The 17,741-nt window shown below is 40.8% G+C and overlaps 1 protein-coding gene across 5 annotated transcripts in view; it reads right to left on the bottom strand.

Moving 5' to 3' along the window:
• Positions 1 to 17,741, bottom strand: part of Brwd1 (bromodomain and WD repeat domain containing 1) — an 88,216-nt gene that overhangs the window by 55,903 nt on the left and 14,572 nt on the right. For 4 of the 5 annotated variants that reach the window (XM_052158897.1, XM_052158892.1, XM_052158894.1 and 1 more), the window contains exons 6-15: positions 16,404 to 16,502; positions 15,943 to 16,103; positions 14,678 to 14,899; positions 10,665 to 10,765; positions 9,097 to 9,167; positions 8,207 to 8,307; positions 4,222 to 4,262; positions 3,099 to 3,197; positions 1,596 to 1,746; positions 281 to 415 (exon numbers count right to left, since the gene is read on the bottom strand). In XM_052158897.1, coding sequence (XP_052014857.1) covers positions 281 to 415; positions 1,596 to 1,746; positions 3,099 to 3,197; positions 4,222 to 4,262; positions 8,207 to 8,307; positions 9,097 to 9,167; positions 10,665 to 10,765; positions 14,678 to 14,899; positions 15,943 to 16,103; positions 16,404 to 16,502 — 1,181 coding nt within the window. Of the gene's footprint in view, positions 1 to 280; positions 416 to 1,595; positions 1,747 to 3,098; positions 3,198 to 4,221; positions 4,263 to 8,206; positions 8,308 to 9,096; positions 9,189 to 10,664; positions 10,766 to 14,677; positions 14,900 to 15,942; positions 16,104 to 16,403; positions 16,503 to 17,741 lie in introns of those variants that run through there. The other variant, XM_052158896.1, reaches the window with a different exon arrangement.

Below are 17,741 nucleotides of genomic sequence, written 5' to 3'. Positions count from 1 at the left end.
TACAGGGATCTGGACTGACAGGGCTGGAGATAGCTGGGCAGTTAGGAGCACAGGCTCCTCTTCTAGGTGCCCAGTGTTTACCCAGCAGCACCCACATGGTGGTACACAACCAACTCCAGTCCCAGTGAACAACCATTCTGAGCATCTACTGAATTAAAGAATGTCACGTACATGTGCTATCAGGCACTCAGTAAACTTCAATTACCCTTGATTTGTACAGAAGTTGCCGTATCAACTAACTTCTGATAACTCATATAATCCATAAAAGCACTTCACTTACCATATTAAAGTAATGCTTCATCTTGATGCCCTTTGTAATATCCCAAATAAATATGCTGCCATCGTGTCCTGCAGATAACATAATTCTGGAATCAAAGGGATGTGTCTCCAAAACAAACACTTCATCAGCATGTCCCTTTATTCAACAAAGTCATAATATTAAGGACAGTCTGCAAGTTATATATTAGAAATTTCTTTAAAGTCATAGGGTTTTAACACTACAACAATGATTTAAACATGTATATAAAATTTCCCATTTGACTCAAAACAGTTTATTCATTATATTCATAACATAGTTTCAATGAAAAGAGTAAGAGCTCTGATATCAGAAGTTCAAGGGGAGTGAGAGGACTGTCTCAGTGCTTGGGTGCATATGCTACTCCTCTAGAGTGTAAGTCCTAGGACCACTACCAACTCCATAACTCTAGCTCAGGGCAGAAGCTCTGCACACTTACACAAATAAAAATAATAATACAATTTTTTTTATAAAAAAAAAGGTTCAGGGCCACCAACCAACCCTGTGAGTTTGAGGACAGGCAGGTTATTTGATATAGAGTTCCAAGACAACCAAGCTACAGAGAGATCCTGTCTCAAAAACCAGAACAAAAAGTTTAAGGTCCTCCTGAGATACACACCAAATTGAAAGCCAAACCAGGGACTGAAAAAAATGTTTTAAAATTCTGAGCCAGAAATGGTACCACATGGACACAGCAGGCAGAGACAAGTGGATCTTTTGAGTTCAAGGCCAGTCTAGTCTACAAGTTCTAGAACAGCCAGGGCTACATAGACCCAGACCCCAGTAAAATGAAATAATTAAATAATTAAAATAAATTTCTAGGACTAGGGGCTAGAAAGATGGCTTAGCACTGGCTGCTCTTGCAGAGGCCCTGGAGTTCAATTCCCAGCAACCACAGGGTGGCTCACAACCATCTGTAATGGAATCTGATGACCTCTTCTGGTGTGTCTGAAGAAAGCAACAGTGTATTCACACATATTAAGTAAGTAGATAAATAAATCCTTAAAAATAAAAATAGATTCTAGGGCTAAAGAGATGGCTCTGGGGTTAAGACACTTGTTCTCAACCCAGGTTTGATTCCCAGAACCCACGCGGCAGTTCACAACTAACTCTAGTTTCAGAGTGACCTGGAGCCCTCTTCTGACCTTTGTGGGCATCAGGCACATACAGGACACACACACACACACACACACACACACACACACATACATACATACATACATACATACATGCAGACAGAACACTAATTTTAAAAAAATTAGTAAAATAAATTTAAATTCCTGAATTATCATGTACCTACCAGTAAGTTATGAAGGAGCTGTCCAGTGTAGGAACTCCACACCTTGAGGACATGATCGTTCACAGCTGTGACAACAGTGCTATCATCCTGATTCCAAGCAATCATTGTAACTTTGGGTTTCATAAACCTCTCTTCTTCTGAAGATGTGTCTCTAACAAAGGAAAGACACTGTGTAAACTCACTGAGGAAACATCACACAGTACAGTTCCCTCATCAATATGTACACAACAGAGAGACTCTGAGGCCAGATGAAGCTCAGCTGACAAAGTGCTTCTCACACTCAAACACTGGATGTGAATAGCTGGATAGAGTTCCTGTCAGCATTTTCCCACAGTGAACTGTTAAATTATAAGCCAAATAAACCCTTTTCCCTCTATTTGTGTCAAGGTATTTTATCCAGCAATAGAAAGGAAGCTACCCAGAAATATACACTCTACCCAGCACCAGAATGGTCTTGTTATCCCAGTGCCCAGAAAGTGGAGACAAGAGGCTGAGTAGTTCAGCGGCAGCTTCGGGCCAGACACTATGGGTTTCTATTACAGAGGTCTATTACCTGAGGTCTGTTCCAAGCACTCACAGTAGGCCGTTCACTCCACTCCAGCTCAGGAGATCTCTGGCCTCCACAGATATGCATATGCAGAAGCACATTCTCCCCTCTTCCCTCCAACCCCACACATAAATGAAAAATAAATTCTTTTTAAAATCCTATCTTTAAGCCAGGCGGTGGTGGTGCACGCCTGAAATCCCAGCACTCTGGGAGGTAAAGGCAGGCGATTTCTGAGTTCGAGGCTAGCCTAATCTACAGAGTGAGTTCCAGGACAGCCAGGCTACACAGAGAAACCCTGTCTCAAAAAAAAATAAATAAATAAAACAAAAAATAAAAAAATCCTATCTTTAGAAACAGAAATTTGAAGCACTGAAAATACTTAATTTGGATGGGCTTTTTGTTCTCCCTCTACATGGAGATTTTAAATGCAATCCTGAAAACAATGTAACAGTAAAAGTACAAAGTGATGGTTAATTCTGTATCTACCTGAGATACTTATAACAAGGAGACCATAAGGACTCTGTCTCATCACAACAGGTCAGTCACCAGATGGGTTCATGGAAGGGTGGCAGGCGGCCTAGCGGGAGGCAGCAGGTCACTGGGCTGACATCCTGTCCTAGGCTAGTTCCTGGTCCTCTGTTTTCTGCTTACTCTGCTCTGCCACATCCTCCTTCCATGATGGACTGAGGCCCTCAAACTATGAGCAAATATAAGTCCTTTCTCCTTTATTTTCTGGCAAATTTGGTCAAAGTAATTAAATATACAGGTGCACTTTCCTTCATTAATTCAGGTATAATACTGAAGTATTTAAAAACACAAGTCAATACATTTAGACAATAGTTACTCATCAAATATATATAGGAGGCATATTAAACTCTTCCATCAAAATTAACAATGTATGTGTGAGTAACACACCAATAACTCACCGATGTGTAACAAAAAGTTCAATGACTTACCCCGAGATCCTGGCGGACATGTCCAGTAAAATGCTTCTCCATTCCAACTGCTCAAACCTCCAGATCCGTGCTGTGCCATCTCGGCTACCACTTAAGAACCTTGAAGCATTCAGAAAAATATACTCACATGCAAGCTACCAAGGGCTATTATTAACATCAAGTGAAATACAAACTTTAGAGCATCCTGATGGGCATGAGCACAGATGCTGACAAGGCTAGATGGGGGAGAACCCTGATTTTTATTGTTTGCCTGGCCCTACAAAGCACAACATACTATAAACTCAAGTTGTTTCATAAACACACTGAACCTTAGGAAAACAATGTAGTACAAGAGGAGAAAATTTACCTAATTAGGGGGCAGGAAGAGAGGGGAGAAAATTTAAAGTTGGAAGATTAGCAGTAGCACAAACTCCATCTTAAGCTTGTCCATTTTAAATTCTAACTCAATAGAAGCTGAAATATAAACTATGAAAATCAAGGTTTAAAACTGCACTGTGGGAAAGAAACCAGCCATATCCTACAGGCCAGAAGGTAATTATAACATAGATTACCAAATGCTTGCTTCTGTGGGCTTTAAGATTTTTCTTAACCTACTCAGCAGAAAAAAAATGGTTTTCTTGAACTTTCTTTTTTCAGGAAATCAGCCTCAAGAGGTAGTCCTGATTACAGAAGCAGCAGGCACATGGCTCTAACATCTCAGTCTCTGGTTAAAAGGTAGTCCTGATTGCAGAAATAGGAGGTACACAGCTCTGACATCTAACACAATTCTCAATCACTTTTGCTGATAAGCACTGAAATGCACAAGGTCAAAGCAGTGTAGTTCACAGTAAGGCATGACCGTTTCAAAATTGCTGAGATTTCAATGTCAGAAAACACTGGGATGGCTATAAGGGCTCAAGGGCAGAACCCCCCTTACCATGCACAAGACAAGTTCAAGCTCCAGGACCAATCACCACTAAGCATGAAAGGTGGTCCAGTCATTTCAAGTGCCAAGATTTATATAATTATACAAATAAAAATACAACTGTAGAAAGCAACATGAAATAGAAAACTACTTAATAGTAGCAGTACATAGAGGTTTTTTTTTCCCTGAAAACATATACAAATGCAAGCAAACACTTACCGGTCACCATTGTTACAAAACTGGATACTATCAACTTTGTCCTAAAGGGGAAAAAGCAAATATGAAAACTATTATCTATGCTATGTGCTAATTCACTGAACAAGTTTGTGTGCTAAGAAGCACATTGGGGACCAATATGGTAGCAGCATGCCTTTAATCCCAGCACTTGGGAAGCGGAGTTAAGTGGATCTCTATGAGTTTAAGGGCAGCTTGGTCTACAGAGTAAAATCCAAGACAGACAGGGCTACATAGTATCTGCATGATCTTGGTGGAGACAGAATGACATGGTTCCTGCCCCAGGGGTCAGGGCCAGGGATGTGGGCCTTCAGGAGCATGAGGCTTGTTTGTATAATGTTATACAAACAACATATTTCATGCTCTTCCAAGGACGGTCCTCCTGGTTAACGTTAATGATTCCATGATAAAATAATCAGAGACAGCATGAGTCCAAGACGTAAAATGGTAAACACTGAGTCAGCCCTTAAGGCTATGGAAAAGAACTCTAAAAACACTAGTTTGAAAATATATAACTTCTCACTATGCAAAAAAAAAAAAAAAAGATGCAATATGAATTATAAGGGGCTTCACGATTGTAAAGGAACAAAGGGAGCTGCACTAATGAGCTGGCCAGCTTATCAGAAAGATGCAAAGGCAGGCATAGTCCTATACTCAAGTCAGCCTGGGACACAGTAAGGTTAGTCCCAGGTGTGGTAGAAATGGTAATTTTAAGACAGAGTCCCACCCAGCTAAGTTTTAGCTTCTGCTTTTAAGAGAGGCAGGCAAATCTCTGAATTCTTTTGCAATATTAAAAGAAAATGTGCTTGCTGTTTCTTAAGAATTAAAGGCTGGAAGCACAGGAAGCTAATTCTTGATTCTTCGGATAATCAAAAGGAAACCTAAAATAAAGACTAGATTAATATGTAAAATAAAAAACTGAGCCTAGCAGTGGTGTCGCACGCCTGTAATCCCAGCACTCTGGGAGGCAGAGGCAGGCGGATTTCTGAGTTTGAGACCAGTCTGGTCTACATACTGAGTTCCAGGACAGCCAGGACTATACAGAGAAACCCTGTCTTGAAAAAAAAAAAAAAACCAAAATAATAATAAAATAACAACAACAACAATAATAATAGACTGGGCTATGATCTGCAGGAGATGAGATTTCCAGAAAATTTTTTAGAATATCAAGAGAGAACTGCTTAGAGAACTGTCTCGAGCAGAATAAAAAGAGTACTGTCTGGAGATTCCCCAGAGAAAACACAACAGAAAGAAAGCAGTTAGAAAGAAGCAGAAAGAAAACAGATAGAAAGCTATCTCCAGCAAAACACGGGCCACCAGTTTGGACCTCGCTACTGCCAAAACCCCTCTCCAAACCAAAGCTAGTCCTGGGCAAGTCTGTCTCTAAATGCATTAATTTAACAGCAAGAAACTGACTTGGCTGACCGTTCTATCTACGTGTATCACCATCTATGGAAAGTCTTTAAGAGCATGAAGACCTTTCAAGAGAACCACACTTACAGAAAAAGACTCACATACAAAACTTATATAAGTTATATAGCTTATGTTTAAAACTACACCATGACTAAGAGGGCCAACAAAGTTAACATGTACAAAGGGATCAAAACAGACTCTGATAAAGCAAAAGAATGCAGCACGTTATATACAAAACATTTCTACTTTATCATGACCTGAACCTATCTATTTATTAAATAAACTTTCTAATATGGGCTGTTTTTCATAAAACCTTAGGACTGGTATTGAATTCCTAAGGCATGCAGTGTCTCACAACCATGTGGGTTAATTGCAGTTCCAGGGAACCTAACGCTCTTCAGTCTTCAAATAGCACTAGGCACACAAGTAATTCATAAATACACATACTTGCATGTATAAATTTAATTTTTAAATTTAAGGTAAAAATTTTTCTTACTGTGTGTAGCATGTATATATGTACATATTCATTCCTGTGTAAATGTATGTGATGGTCACAAGGAGATACTGGGTGTCTTCCCTACCCATCTCTTCCTTACATTTTTGAGTCAAGGTCTTTCTAAATGTATTAAAGCTAACTACACAAGGGTACCCCAGGATGGCCTGTGTGTTTCCATCCCCCAGCAGGGGTTTGCACTGGGATCCAAACTCAGATCACCATGCTCGGACAATAAGCACTTTACCCATATACCCTAGGATAACTTCCCATTAAAGAGCATATAGTCCTTGATAAATGTTTTAAAATATTGACAGCTAGCTTACTAGACATTCACAAAACAGTATTCTAACTGCATCAACTTGGTTAGAATAATAGATTTGTTTTACTATAAACCACTGAGATTGTCTTATTCAAGAACGGGGTTAAGCTGGGGCAGTGGTGGTGGCACATGCCTCTGAGTCCCAGCACTCGGGAGGCAGAGGCAGGTTTCAAAGCCAACCTCTTTTACAAAGTGAAGACAGTCAGGGTTACACAGAGAAACCTGGGGACTAGAGGCACTTAAAAGCTAAAGAAACAACAACAATATCATCTGAGCTGTCAGTGATCTCCCTCCATTTAATGTAATTGCTAGGTATAAACTGAGTACAGAATTAATAAAAATCATCTTGTACCTAACACTTTCATTCTTTCTTGTTTTGAGGCTGAGGCACAGGAAGCACAGGGCACCTCCAGCTGCTCCATCTGTAGTTGAGTATGACCTACGTCCTTGTCCTCAGCTATAAGCCACCATGCCCAGCTTCAAACTGATACAGACTCTCCACATTTTATTCAATGTCTTAGCTGTGCAACATGATTCTGTAAAAGCTGATGAGATTACCACTGGGATGGGGGTGTGGGGCGTTGAGGGCAAGTTGTGAAGCATTATTCAGCATGTGTGTAACCCGGGTTCAATCCCCAGCACTGGGCAGAAAAAAATATAAATGATGACATCTCAGAAAGGCAAGTGACTTTGTACTTGAATATAACTACTCCATAGAGAACTGCAGGGGAAGTGTCTTCTAAACTCAGCTGGCAGCTGCTCACAAGCACATAGCAGGTATACTATGCAGAAGACCTGTTCTAGTCCAAACCCCAGCATGGAGGGGGAGTCCACCACAAAGTCCCACCCCTAGCAGAAGATCTATTAGCTGACAGAAAAAAAGGTCAATTTTCTCTACAAGGCATACCCTGGGAGGTTGGCCATGCTCCAGTAAGAAGGCCATATATGTAAGAATCTCTGGGCAGCATAATCTGGCCTTGACTGGGGATGAAAGATGATGCCAAAAAGCTGGGTGAGTAGAGAGAGTTGCAGGGGGTGTGGTGTAATAATGAATATAATCTAAACGTACAAAATTCTCACAAAAGATAAAAACAGAGTGAAAGAGAGACAGACAGAATAGATAGATGAGAGATTACACAGTCGGAGATGAATTCAAACTGTCATCATTTGTCTCTACAGGTAAGTAGGGTAGAGCTAGGCTGGAAGAACAGCTCCTCAGTTAAGAACACACACTGTTCTTTGAGACAGCTAACCAACAAGGAGCAGGCTCACAAATGCCTGCAACTGCAACTCCAGGGGATAGAACACCCTCCTCCCTCTGGCATCCTTTGACATGTGCACTCCAGTGGACCACTCTACCCACCACACACACACACACACACACACACTCGCGCGCGCGCGCACGCACCACCCAACACAGACCCACACCACCACACATGACACTCACCCCACCACCCCACACACACAATTTTTTAAGAGAAGGGACGTAAGTAGGGCAGAGCAGCATACAGCTATGATCTTAGCACTCAATAGGCTGAAGCAGGCGAATAGTGAATTTAACAGTTCCAGGAACTATTTAACAAAGGAAGACCAGATCCTGTTTCAGAGAACCCAAGGGAAAAATGTTATTCAAAATAAAAGTAATCTGTTCAGCAACAACCACCCAGTTAAATTAATAACATTTAGCTAAGAAAGTAAAAGAATTATTAACCATTTATAGAATTTTAAAAATAAATGCTTACAGTGTGGCTTTCAAGCTCAGCGATTTTTTCAGGTGCTTCAAATCCCAAAAAATACATCCTGATTACATGATCAGTACTACCTGTAGCTAAAAACATACCACCTGAAATAAAAATGTTAAAAGTTTAAATATGTAGCTTGCAACAAATACACCAACAAAACATACTTCTATATATGTAGTAGAATAAAGTTCACTTAATGGAAATTAGGGTTATCTCCACAAATCCATCCTCCGGCTCATTAGATAAGCATAAAAAGCTGATTTCTTGGCTTTGGTGAAAAAGTTCCCCTAGTAGGAATACTCCCTATCTCTCTCAGCACCACACTGAGCATCCGTGCCCTAAAAACCAGGGACAAAGTAGACCCTGTCTTCTGAGCAGATGCTTCAGTGAAGAGCTCAACTGTGACAGTGTCACTTCCTGAGGACAGCACATCAGAGCTAGTCTACCAGGTTTCCAGAGCAGGAGCTTTTACCAAACAAGTCCACTGGACAAGAAAAGAATAAGGGTTATAATTTTTGCCAAGATTCTGTGTTAAATATAAACAAATTTGAAGTTAGGCAGAATATAAACAATATCCTACACGTGGCCACAAGACATTAGAATGGCTTATCAGACACCTGATCCTCCTTGCATATCAATGACTCTGAATACTGATAGATAGGAAAGAGGAAGAGGGAGTGGGACGGCCCCACATCACCTCCTTTGTCAAGCCTACCTCTTAAGGTCTCAAGTTTGTATTTGTTCCCTTAAACCCAGCACTTAAACATCTACATGAAAATCTACATAAAGTACAGAAAAAATTAAAATGGCTGAAGAAGTCATCAGCCTCCTTTCCGATGAGTAAATGCTAAATTAAACTAAGGAAAAGCAAGCATTGAGTATGATCTTACCAACACTAAACGAAGAACACAGCATCTGAACACCAGGCCTTGGCTTTTCCGTGAACTTCAGGGGGCGTGGACTTTAAAAGAAGATGATATGCCTTTAGAATACATGATAACACACTTAATTAGAGCACTGGAGGTTTTTCTACAACTATGGAGTATGCATGATGTGTGTCCATATGGGTGTACACATGTCATGATGCACTCACGGAGGTGAGGACCATTTCCAGGAATGTTGTCTTCTCCACCACAGTGGGATGGAGCTATGTAGTCACCAGGTTTCCAGAGCAGGAGCTTTTACCAAAAGCCCTATCACTGGCCCCAAACTACTGCTTCAGGCAGTTCACAGCATTATTAACAGTTCCTTGTGCTAGAGATCTAACTCAACAACTAGTAGGCTGCTTGCTTGCCTTAAACAAACCTGAGTTTAGTCACAAACACCACATAAATGGTACAGAGCCAAGTGGGCCATGTCAACATGCCTCTGCGGGAACACCTTGTCAATGAAAGGATTTTAGAATCTAGCTCCTTCTCATAAACGACAAAATACATCTCAATATAAATCATTCATTTTCATCAAAAAATACTGAAGTTGGAGGCTGGGGTACATTATAAATTCAGATAAAACATTTGCTATGTGTGCATAATCTCAAGATTTGTTCACCAACATGGTAACGAAAACAAATACATATAAAATTTCCCAATTTAGTTCAAGACATACTTATTAACTTCTGTCCCAATGTCACAAACTTTGAATCTCAGAAGGGCAAGTGCATCCCTGTGAGTTAAGAGGCCAGCCTGATCTGCATGGCAAGTTTCAGGTCAGCCAGAGCTATGTAGTGAAACAATCTTTAAAAAAAATTTAGCCGGGCAGCAATAGCGCACCCCTGTAACCCCAGCACTCTGGGAGGCAGAGGCAGGCGGATTTCTGAGTTCGGGGCCAGCCTTGTCTACAGAGTGAGCTCCAGGACAGCCGGGGCTATACAAAGAAACCCTGTCTCCAAAAAACCAAAAAAAAAAAAAAAAAAAAAAAAAAAAAATCTGCTGGGCAGTGATGGCACACGCCTGTAATCCCAGCACTTGAGAGGCAGAGGCAAGCAGATTTCTGAGTTCGAGGCCAGCCTGGTCTACAGAGTGAGTTACAGGACAGCCAGGGCTATACAGAGAAACCCTGTCTTGAAAAACAAACAAAAAATCTTCTGAATTATTTTACAAGTTTTATACAAACTGAATATAGTATCAGCTCTTAAATTTAAACAAGCATTTTAGTTCCTCAAGTTCATTACTATATTGCATACTGAGTATTCACAAGTAGCTTGTAGCCACTACTCTCCAGCAGCAAAGGTTCTTAAATACCATGCTAGGGTCTGAACTTCTGATTCCACACTTAATCCTCCATTTCTCTGGGTTTTAAATCTACAACTATCACTTGAATTTGCTTACACAAAGGTGAGCTAGAGTCCTTTAAGCTTCTTTGTCACTGTGAAAGTGATGAAAGTACACGCAGTAACAAGTTATTTAATTGGTCCCAGCATCACATTACAGAGGAGAAACCACTGCAAACATTCACTCACCTGAATTTCAAGGACTCTAAATCCCATTGCCAAAAGCAAACAGTACCATCAGCACCAGTAGAAACCATGTACCGCTGAGGTCCTTTGGCCATTGGGCTAAACTGAAAGTCAAAAACATGTATGAATCGTCTTCTAGAGTGTCTCCTTAGTTTACAACTTAGCAGTTGCCTCAAGCTCACATCAACTGACATGCTAAGAAAGTATAGCACCCGTTAACTCACATGTGATTCTGATGAACTTTCAATGTAAGTAAACAAGAACCAGAAACTATATCTTGATCTGACACAGTCAAGATCCAATTTTAGGATACTAGAAGCATGCTAGACCAGAGCCCCAACATCTCATACTATTCAGCAGAAAAGCCAGACTTAGTCCATGAGAAGCACACGGGCATAATGACAAATGGAAAAACCTAAATTAGACCCAAGTACAAACAAGACAAAGGTGACATCTTAGATCTGAAAGAAGCAATGAGTGGTATAGGAGGTGGCAACACAAGAGTGCATTCAGAATAACATCAGTGACTTACAGACGTCACTGAATAAACAGAGTTCTACTGAAATATCAGAATAAGAAAGACATCTATATTTGGCAGGTACACAGTGTGCTAACCAACTAGCTAGCTGGGCAATGGTGGCACACATCTTTAATCCCCAGCACTGCAGAGGCAGGTGGATCTCTGTGAGTTCAAGACCAGCCTGGTGTAGGAGTTCCAAGGTTACATAGAGAAATTCCCATCTCAAAAAACCAAGAGAGAGAACTTAAAATTGGGCAGAGGAGAGAGAACAGTCGGAAGGTTTCCTAGGCTCTGGGCCCAATAAAAATCAAGACTCTGCAGTGTCTACAAAAATGCTCTTACATCACAGGGGTTCTGCACCAAACCTCTAGATACACAGTCTGCTCTGCTACCGCACTTCCCTCTACTACAGCTTTGCTAATCCTGCCTGGACTGCCACATTGCTTCAAGCAGCTCAATGGCAGAGCTGTGGCTGCTGCAGTTATCCCTGGTTAGCTCTTAAGTCACTATGCAGCCCACAACGGTTTCTTACAGTGATCCTCCTGTCACAGCCTCCTGAACACTGGGGCTTACACCTACCCAATCTGCACTTTAAAATGTGTTAACTGTGTGCACAGTGCACACAGTCCAATCTGTACCTTCTATTATTATTATTATTATTATTATTTATTATTATTATTAAGTACACTGTAGCTATCTTCAGACACACCAGAAGAGGGCATCAATCTCATTACAGATAGTGGTGAGCCACCATGTGGTTGCTGGGATTTGAACTCAGGACCTCTGGAAGAACAGTCAGCGCTCTTAGCTGAGCTATCTCTCCAGCCCCAAATCGGCACCTTCTAATGTGTTAAATGTATGTGTATGAGCACACAGTCCATATCCTTCTAACATGTTTGCTTTATTCTATGCTCTTCTGAAAGAATTTCAGAGTGTCTACCTGAGCAAAACCTATCTCTTATGCTGTCTTTTCTCTCTTCTGACCTGTCAACTCACTAATTCTTTCTCCAGTTTCTTGTTGTATTCATACTCTGATAAATTCATCTACTGCATTTCTTCTGAGGGTTGGGGTCCTGTTTTTTAGGAAGCAGTACCTTGCTCTATAGCCCAAACTGGCTTTTAACTCATGATTATCCTATTGGCATTAAAAGCCTATGGACTACAGAGCTTCAGCCACTGAGCTCTTAAATTAGCTATAGCTTCAACTGCAGAGTTTGCCTCTGCTTCCGTTCAATGGTGGAATTGCTTCTGCTTATCCCAACAGGCTGTGTAAGCACAAGCCAGGCCAACCAAACCCAGAACATGTACTTCCTGCATGGCTCCTGTCCAATGAAGTTTGGATTTTTTTTTTAAGATTTATTTATTTATTTTATGTATATGAGTATACTTTAGCTGTCTTCAGACACACCAGAAGAGGGCATCAGATCCCGTTACAGATGGTTGTAAGCCACCATGTGAGTGCTGGGAATTGAATTCACACCTCTGGAAGAGCAGTTGCTCTTAACCACTGAGCCATCTCTCCAGCCCAACGTTTGGATCTTATTATTAATATTTATTTGCACTTTTCTCTAATATTCCTTTTTTTTTTTTTTTACCTTATGTTTGCTTGTCTTTAAATGAAGCAACTTATGCTTTTAGCCTGCACCAGATTTGATTTTGATCCAGGAGAACTGAGATTGTTTGAAGCTGGGCTCTGGTTTCTGTAAGGCAGATTATTTCTAGATCATCCTCACTTCTAGGATGAAACTTTTCTGATTGTGACAGGGTTATTCTTATTTTACCAAAACCCTGCACAACAGATTTTTATCCTTATCCACTCTTAACCCATGATCCAGGTCATATATTCAACTAAACATCCCAACTAAGTCCCTGAAAAGTCTCAAACACTATTTAATACAAGCTCTCTTCTGTACTCTATCTTGACCAATGCATACCCCCATACCCCATCATTCAAGCCTCAGCTAATCTCTGTGCAGTGTTTCTAGCAATTTTAAGGTAAGTCCTATTGAACCAATGATTGCAAGGTGGTAATCAATTCTAACATAGAATATCAGATATCCTGTGCCTTCTGACAGGAGAGTTCCATCTCAATCAGATACTCTCCATGCAACAGCAGTGTTCTACCCAAGAGTTCAAGGCCTGCCACAAACATATTAACACATAATCCTCACACTGCACTCAGTGTTTAGCAACCCAAAGCTGCACACGAAAATGGAACAAACTCTGTACTTTATACCAAATCCAATCAAAGGCAGCAACAAGCCATCAAAAGCCTCACAAATCAGCTAATGATATAAAACAACCTAAGAAATGTGATTAAAAACAGAACAATCAAAGGCTGGGTGTGAGCGTCCACCCCTTTAATCCCAGCACTCGAGAGGCAGAGGCAGGTGCATCTCTGAATTCCAAGACACCCAGATCCTGAAGGTCACTTCATGAATACCAGAGTGCCACTGCTCTGGCAGAGAACACTGATTTACAAGAAACATAAAGCAAAGTGGGAAGCAACCCAGGATGCCACCTGCAACATCACCAAACCACAGCAGACTCGCCCAGGTCCCTCCAACATGGAGAACTGGCAGTGGAGAGCCGGGACTTGAGTGCCTTTCAATTCTACAACAACTGACTATAAGATATGAAAGCTCTGTTTTATTTCCAATTCAAACTAAATAATATTAAGTCTATTTGCATGACAACTGCCAATTTTAATCTTACCAAATAGGTTGTTTTAAAAGAATGCTTTAGAATTACAAACTGAAACAGTTACAAAAGAACCCGACACTGGCAGGATTTGTTTCAGATACAACCTGAAATGGTCAGGAAGGCTGGCCAGCTAACAAGCCACAGGGATCCACCCACTGCGCTTTCTACACTTCCATGTTGAAAACTATTTCCCACTTATAGGAAGATTTTTTAAAATAAATTTAATCAACTCAATTCCATAAGTTTTAAATAGAAACATAACATTGCCAGTTTGTAACAGGCTCTCATACAATTCAACCACTGAGCAGGCAGTCACTCAGAAAGCCCCACCTCCTTATACAATTCAACCACTGAGCAGGCAGTCACTCAGAAAGTACCACCTCCCAGTGTGTTGTTATTCTGTAGTAATGTGTAGAAAAATCATCAGAGCTAGAGATAGCTCAGGGGTCTAGAGCACCCACTGACTCACTACTCTTATAGAAGATGTGGGTTCCATTCTCAGCACGCATGGGGTTGCTTCTAGCCTCCATGGACACTGCACACACAATGGTGCACAGACACACAGATACAAGCAACACACCCATAAGATAAAAATAAATTTAAATAACATATATCCACAGTCAGAGGGTAGACCAGGAGGGGGATAAAATCTGGAGTGTTCAAAGAAAAAAGATTAAATAAATAAATAAACAAAAAAAATATATATCCAAGTTTTAAAATACCATATAATCATATTATATACTACTTCTCAATTCCAAAAGTTAGCATTTAGTGTCACTAGGCTACAGGTTACCTGCAAAGACGTAATTGACCCTGTGTGTCCTTGCAGCACAGCAACTGGGGCGCAAGTCCTCAGGCACCACACCCTAATGATCTTATCACAGCTTCCTGCAGCAATCAAGGTGTTCTCGTAGTTCACTGCCATGTCTGAAATCTCTGCAGAATGGCCTCTTAATGTAGACAACAAGCGTCCATTATGTGTTGACCAAATCTTTACCAAACAATCATCTGAACCCTAAGAAAAAGCAATACCCCAATACAAATGTTAACACAGCATCTATTAAATTCAAATAGGGATCCCACTATTAACCCCTTCCCTTCCAAATACTGAAATACTACTACATACATGAGCTAGAGAGTATTTTTCAAGCATAAGGTCTACATAAAACTGTGTCTATGGATCAGATTCTTCCATATTCTACTTTCACCATTCTCTTCCAAGAATGCAGTGGACCCCACTCTAAGCTCCTGTTCCTGATGCCAGCTGCAGGAACAAGTTAGCTCACCAAGCTACAAAGTCAATTTAACACATCTAGACTCCTGGGAGCAGACTACACAAAGTAGTGGGGAAAGCACCCTCAAATTAGCCAACAAGAGTCTCAAACTTGCAATCCCCAAACCAGATAGAACTCATCATTTAACACAACAACAGCTAAGTATGTTTTTGGTCCATTAAAAAAAAAATTATTTTCTCCTAAAAATACTGGAAATGTCACAGTTTTCAAATAAGCACTTGAATACAGAAAGGTTGTTTTATAATGAATCTGTTTTCCTAAAACAGTGATTAATCAACCTAATCCTAAGTCATCCCTAATGATCTAAGAAGTCTGTTGTGGAGTGGGGAGGAATTTTCTTATTGATACACTTAAGATTTAATCTTGATGCAACTTAACTCAAGTCTCAAATAGGCAAGAAGAGAAATGTTTAGTTATGTAATTTCTATTACTTGAAAACAGTATATATCCGAAGAGATCTGGAAAGTCAGCTCTACAGTTATTTTGAAGCTGGGTAGATCTTTTTGAGGGCTGGGCAGCCCTCAAACTCGCTGTCACCTCCCCATAAGCTATCCAAGATTCTTTAATGTAGAACCACCATTCTCAAAATAGCCCAGACCTGACTATGTTCCTCAGTCACTTGCAATACAAATTGAAAACACTAAACGTTAGGCCCTGCAGCAGATCTAACAGACCATGTTCTTTCAGATGCACCAGAGATCCCTGAGGAAGGAGGCTATAGCACTCCAGGTGGAACCAAATTGAGGTTAAGAAGTTAACTCACTGTAAAGATTCTATGTCCTGTCCTATCAAATGCTACACAGTACACAGCAGACAGATGTCCGAGAATCCTCCTGTGCATCTTTATGTGCTGGTACATAGTTCCTGGGAACGCTGTGCTAAAAGTAGAACACCCTGTGAGCTGCTTTCCTCGATGTATCTCCACTAGGAAATAGAAACAACAACATGGTTAAGGGGCCAACATGTAGAAACTAAAAAGATCCCCAAACAGTTTCTGGAGGGTAAACACATCTACTTGAGAAGCCCGAAGGACTCTCTGTGCTGATTCTACTGTAGTGACATAACCATTGCAGCCTTTTTCAGTTACTTTATGTCGACAAGGAATTGACATTTGGTTTGTATTACTACTGCAGTAACATTCTACCAGCCCTTCCACAGCATGTATAAGTCTTCAGGATAATTCAACAAACAGTTCTGGGTACCTCATAGGCCAACCTCACTCACCAAGACTCGGTGGGGGGCCATAATTCACGGGCATTTCAGGAGGTCTTCCTCTGTGAAGAGCAGCAAAGGCAGAGCCCTTCCACACTGTGTGCCTGCAGTCTTTAAAATGAATTTTAGATACACATAAAATCTTGAAAGTTAACCCAAAGAAAGATTTTATAGAATACTTACGTATATTTAATAAACTCTTTATTCATGTTTTACCAACTAATAATATACTAATATACAACAGAAAAGCCTGGGAGGTTTATTATACTATTTCTGAGGGGAAACTTGAAACAGCTCAGATACAGCAGTAACACAGCACAGCACTTTACAATCCACCAAGTGCTTTCCACATACATCAGCTCATGGAGCCCTCACAACAACCCTGTGAGGTAGGTGTTTCTGCTAATTACAAATGAGGTAACTGAGGCTCACAGGTTCCAGGACCTTTAAAGAGATCCATGTAAATGATTACTTCTCGGGACTGTAATATCGAGTTAGCTTTATTTTTCAATGCAAAATACCATACAACATTAAAAATGAGCAGTCTTATCACAACTGACCCCAGTGTTCAAAAGTGAAGAATTTTAAGAAGATATTTTGATGTATCTAAAAATCTTTGACTTGACTCATTCGTTTTGAAATCTGTTGGCCTGCCTTGAGCTCATTAGGAAGAATTGACCAGTTCAAGTTAAATAGTTTCCCACTTTAAGGTGAAGGCAACTCTTCAGAGAAGAGCATACACAGGGTTCGTGTGAGCCTTCTAAAACTGCATCCCCACCAGATCTAAAGGAACCCCACTAAGGGAAATACCTGCCCCTACTCAGGGTCACAGAAGAACAGAGGCCAACACACAGACCTTGTGCTCCACTCCTGCTTCACAACTTTGAAACAAAGGAGAGGCATCGCACTAAACCTCCACTGAGCACCGCTCAGGTGCCCCTAACTGACAGGCATGCCGTGTTTCAAATGAATAGAAGGAAGGCGTCCTCTGGCACTAGCACAAAACACGAGCAGAAACACTGAGGTCTCTTCTGACAGTTCTCACACAGGCAGGCCTCATCACAGAACAACTCTGAGCTTTAGCTTGACACAGGAGAAAGGAAATGCGCTACCCAAGCAACTGCAGTGAAACAACTGACTAACTACAGAATGATTACAAGGGGAACAGGAACAGTTTCCTGATTAGAGCCAATATGGCAAAGCTATCAGGCACTAAGAAACAACTAAGGCTGGCAGGCTGGTCTGGCAGGAAACCAAGCAGGGTGCTCTTTCTCAGTCAGGCTTTGTACTACTGGAGCATCTAAGAGGTAGCATCACGTCAACAACAGCTCGTAACAAAAACAATCATGA

This window comes from Apodemus sylvaticus, chromosome 15 (genome assembly GCF_947179515.1).
Source record: "Apodemus sylvaticus chromosome 15, mApoSyl1.1, whole genome shotgun sequence".
NCBI lineage: Eukaryota > Metazoa > Chordata > Mammalia > Rodentia > Muridae > Apodemus > Apodemus sylvaticus.
Note: the sequence above shows the minus strand (reverse complement) of the source record. Positions and strands in the feature narration are given on the sequence as shown.